The following is a 4,181-nucleotide window of genomic DNA, read 5'->3' as shown; positions in this document are numbered from 1 at the left end:
ACAGACGCAAAAGAATCACTGGATTCTATTCCAACCTGATTGAGAACCGATAGATGATTAGCCGTGCTGTGACAGAGCGCGTTGAACATTTTCACTGAGAGGATGGGAGATAGCCATTGACAACGGTGAAACCCTACGTACAGCTTGCCATGGAAGGAGTCTTGCATGCTTGAAGAAGAAGACAGTAGGAAACCAGAGATTCAGAAGATAGAGCATCTCCAAAACCTCAACCTATTCTCCATTACTGCAAAACAAGTACTTATTTCATGTTCTTTTACTTTTTACAATCAACCCTGATAATTATTGATATCCTGACTAAGAATTACAAGATAACCATAGCTTGCTTCAAGCCGACAATCTCCGTGGGATCGACCCTTACTCACGTAAGGTATTACTTAGACGACCCAGTGCAGTTGCTGGTTAGTTGTGCGGAATTGCAAAAGTGTGATTGCAATTTCGTGCACCAAGTAGCTTGATAAATCTACTACCTAAGTATCATGGGTTGTCGGGTCAAGACCCCATCCGACATTTAAAGGATTTTGAAGTTGCTTGTTCTACTACTAGAAGGCATGGAGCCGATGAGGTGGCTATCATGGTCTTTGCTTTTCCTTTCTCCCTTGAGGCGCAAGCAAAGACATGGTTCTATTCACTACCAGATGAGATTGCTACCAACTGGGATTTCTTAAGAAGAGAGTTCTTAAACAAGTTCTTTCTACCAGAGAAGACCGACTACATCCGGAAAGAGATTTCGGGCATAATACAAAGAGATCAAGAGAGTTTGTATGAGTATTGGTCTAGATTCAAGAGGTTACTAGAGTCTTGTCCACACCATGGAATGAACACTCACTTGCTAATTAGCTACTTCACCGGAGGTCTTTGTGTGGAAGATAGAAGATTGCTCACCGCTTCTAGCGGTGGTTCCCTTTCGAAAAACAAGACGGAGGGAGAAGCTTAGAGTTTGATAGAGGATGTTGCCGAAGCTACGCAACACACAAGAGTGAGAAGTAACCCTCTCAAGGGTGTGGTAGAACCGTCCCCCTCCGAAGCAAGCCTAACCAAAGCACTTGGGGATATGACCACCATTCTCACCCAAATACAAAAGGATCAAAAGGAGTTCTACTCCATCCAAGCCGTCCAAGCCCCACCTCCCATTGCCCAACTTGAAGGCCCTCCTAGGATTTGTGGTTTGTGCTCTAGCACCACTCATTACACTGATCAATGCCATCAAATTCAAGAGGAGCATGCCCTTGTAGTGGCCAATGTGAATTACAACAATCATCCACCCTACCCCTCTCAAAGCCAAAACCACTACCCTCATGGTAGTAATTAAAACCAAGGGTGGAGAGACAATGCACAAGGGAACAACCAAATCCAAAGATGGAACAACTCTTCTTCTCACCACAATAACAATTACCAAGCAAACCAAAACCACCACAACCAAAACCAAAACAACTACACCAAGTACCAAGCACCACACCAAAGACAACAACCCAACCATACCTCTTCACCTCTTATCAACCAAATTGAAGAGCTTAAAGCCACTGTGGATAAAAGAGATGAAAGCTATAAGACTCAATTTGAGGCTATGAATGCTCAATTAGCCAATCTTGCCGAAATGATTTCAAAGATGTCCATGTCCTCTTCCAACAATACCAATCAACCCTCAAGTTCTTCTAACCTTCCATCCCAACCCCAACCAAACCCAAAGGGCAGTATCAACGCCATCACTCTACGATCGGGAACTACATTGGAGGAGATACCTCCAAGGATCTTGGAAGACATTCATAAGGAAGAAGTGATTGTTGAAGCTCCACATGAAGAGGAGGAGGTAGGCAAGAGGCATGAAGAGGAAGGAGTAAACCTCAAGGAACCCAAGAGGAAAGCTCTAGTGGATGAGTCCATCCTAATTCCATTCCCTTTCATGGTAAAGAAAGCAAAGAAGATGCCAGAATTTGACATGAACATGCTTCAAGTGTTCAAGAAGGTTGAGGTAACCATACCACTTCTTGATGCTATTCAACAAATTCCAAAGTATGCAAAATTCTTAAAAGACTTGTGTACACACAAGGATAGGATAGGGGAATTGGAGACATTATCCTTGGGAAGTTCAATCTCTTCCTTGATGGAACCCATACCAAAGAAATGTGGTGATCCTGGGCCTTGTTTGGTATCTTGTTGTATTGGTGGACACACTTTTCATGATTGTATGTGTGATCTAGGGGCTTGTGTAAGCATCATGCCGCTTTCTACTTTTGTGCGGTTGAATTTAGCTCCATTGAAGAGGTCGACGGCGAGATTTTTCTTGGCCGATAAAAGTGTGATCACGGTAACAGGAATAGCCGAAGATGTACTTGTGGGAATCAAGGACTTGATCTTTCCGGTTGACTTTTATATCCTTGAAATGCCCCCAACAGAGAATAGAAGCTCATCCTCCGTTCTACTTGGTAGGCCTTTCCTTAAAACCTCTAAATTCAAGTTAGATGCCTTCACCAGTACATATTCCTTTGAGGTTGGAGACAAGACTATCAAGTTTAATTTGGAAGAAGCCATGAAACATCCTCCCGAAGAGCATTCTGTTCTCCGACGTGATGTAATTGATGAGTTGGTAGCGGAAGCGCAAGACGAAGACCATAACAAGTTGTGCTACCAAGCCATTGAGGAGAGGAATGACGAAGAGGATGAACATGAGGAAGTTGTTGAGGATGAAGCTCGTGAGCTTGATGAAAAAGAACCTCAGCTTGAGGCAAAGAGTGAATTGAAACCTCTTCCATCTCATTTGAAATATGCTTTCTTAGAGGATAACGAAAAGTGTCCAGTCATTATTGCTAGTGAGCTCTTTAGTGAGGAAGAAGAGAGGCTCCTAGATGTTCTCAGAAAGTACAAGAAAATGATTGGTTGGAGCCTAGTCGATATTGTGGGGATTGACCCTCGCAAATGCATGCACCGTATATTTCTCCAAGAAGGAGCTAGGCCGGTTAGACAACCGCAAAGAAGACTCAATCCAACCATCCTTGATGTGGTAAAGAAAGAGGTCACTAGGCTACTTGATGCGGGTATCATATACCCAATTTCTGACAGTGAGTGGGTAAGCCCGGTCCAGGTTGTTCCAAAGAAGTCAGGCATCACTGCGGTCACAAAGGATGATGGTGGAGTGGTCACCAAGAGAGTATAAAATGCATGGCGAGTGTGCATCGACTATAGGAGGTTGAATGCCGCTACAAGAAAGGACCACTACCCTTTGCCCTTTATTGATCAGATGCTGGACCGTTTGGCAGGTAAATCCCATTATTGTTTTCTTGATGGATTTACTGGTTACTTCCAGATTTACATTGCTCCTGAGGATCAAGAAAAGACAACATTTACTTGCCCTTTTGGCACCTTTGCCTACAAAAAGATGCCGTTTGGACTATGTAATGCACCCGCTACTTTTCAGCGGTGCATGACTAGTGTCTTTTCCGATCTAATGGAAAATTGTCTGGAAGTCTTTATGGACGACTTCAGTGTTTATGGAACTTCTTTTGATTGTTGCTTGGAGAACTTGGCCAAGGTCTTAGCTAGATGCGTTGACACTAACCTTGTCTTAAATTTTGAAAAATGCCACTTTATGGTAAGACAAGGTATAATGTTAGGACATGTAATATCTCATGAGGGAATTTCTGTAGACCCGGCCAAGGTCGATGTTATCACCACTTTATCTCACCCCTCATCTGTGAGGGAGGTCTGCTCGTTTTTAGGACATGTAGGATTTTATAGGCGCTTTATCAAAGATTTCAGCAAGATTGCTTTACCATTATCGCACCTACTCCAAAAAGATGTGAATTTTGAGTTTGATGATGAATGTGCCAAAGCTTTTGAAAAGTTGAAGAGAGCTCTTACCACAGCACCGATTGTGCGAGGCCCCAACTGGACGTTGTCATTTGAAATAATGTGCGATGCGTCAAACCAAGCTGTAGATGCCGCGCTTGCACAGCGCGATGGTAAACTCCCTTATGTCATTGCATACTCTTCTAAGACACTTGATGCAGCACAATCCAACTATAACACTACTGAAAAGGAACTTCTAGATATTGTTCATGCTTTAGATAAATTTAGATCTTATTTGTTAGGATCAAAGATAGTGGTATACATGGATCATGCAGCTTTAAAATACTTGTTGTCAAAGAATGAGTCAAAACCTAGGC

The 4,181-nt window shown here is 42.9% G+C and overlaps 1 protein-coding gene across 1 annotated transcript; it reads left to right on the top strand.

Moving 5' to 3' along the window:
* The first annotated feature begins 1,585 nt into the window (after positions 1-1,585).
* Positions 1,586-3,172, top strand: LOC107482723 (uncharacterized). The gene has a single exon (XM_016103280.1). It carries the CDS (start codon positions 1,586-1,588, stop codon positions 3,170-3,172), a length of 1,587 nt encoding a protein of 528 aa, XP_015958766.1.
* The last annotated feature ends 1,009 nt before the right edge of the window (positions 3,173-4,181 follow it).

Source organism: Arachis duranensis, chromosome 1 (assembly GCF_000817695.3).
Source record: "Arachis duranensis cultivar V14167 chromosome 1, aradu.V14167.gnm2.J7QH, whole genome shotgun sequence".
NCBI lineage: Eukaryota > Viridiplantae > Streptophyta > Magnoliopsida > Fabales > Fabaceae > Arachis > Arachis duranensis.
This window is presented reverse-complemented; position numbering and strand designations above follow the sequence as displayed.

Bases quoted from the DNA above. Each gene is read 5' to 3' on its own strand.
- LOC107482723 (XM_016103280.1), top strand. From the start codon at position 1,586: ATGAATGCTCAATTAGCCAATCTTGCCGAAATGATTTCAAAGATGTCC.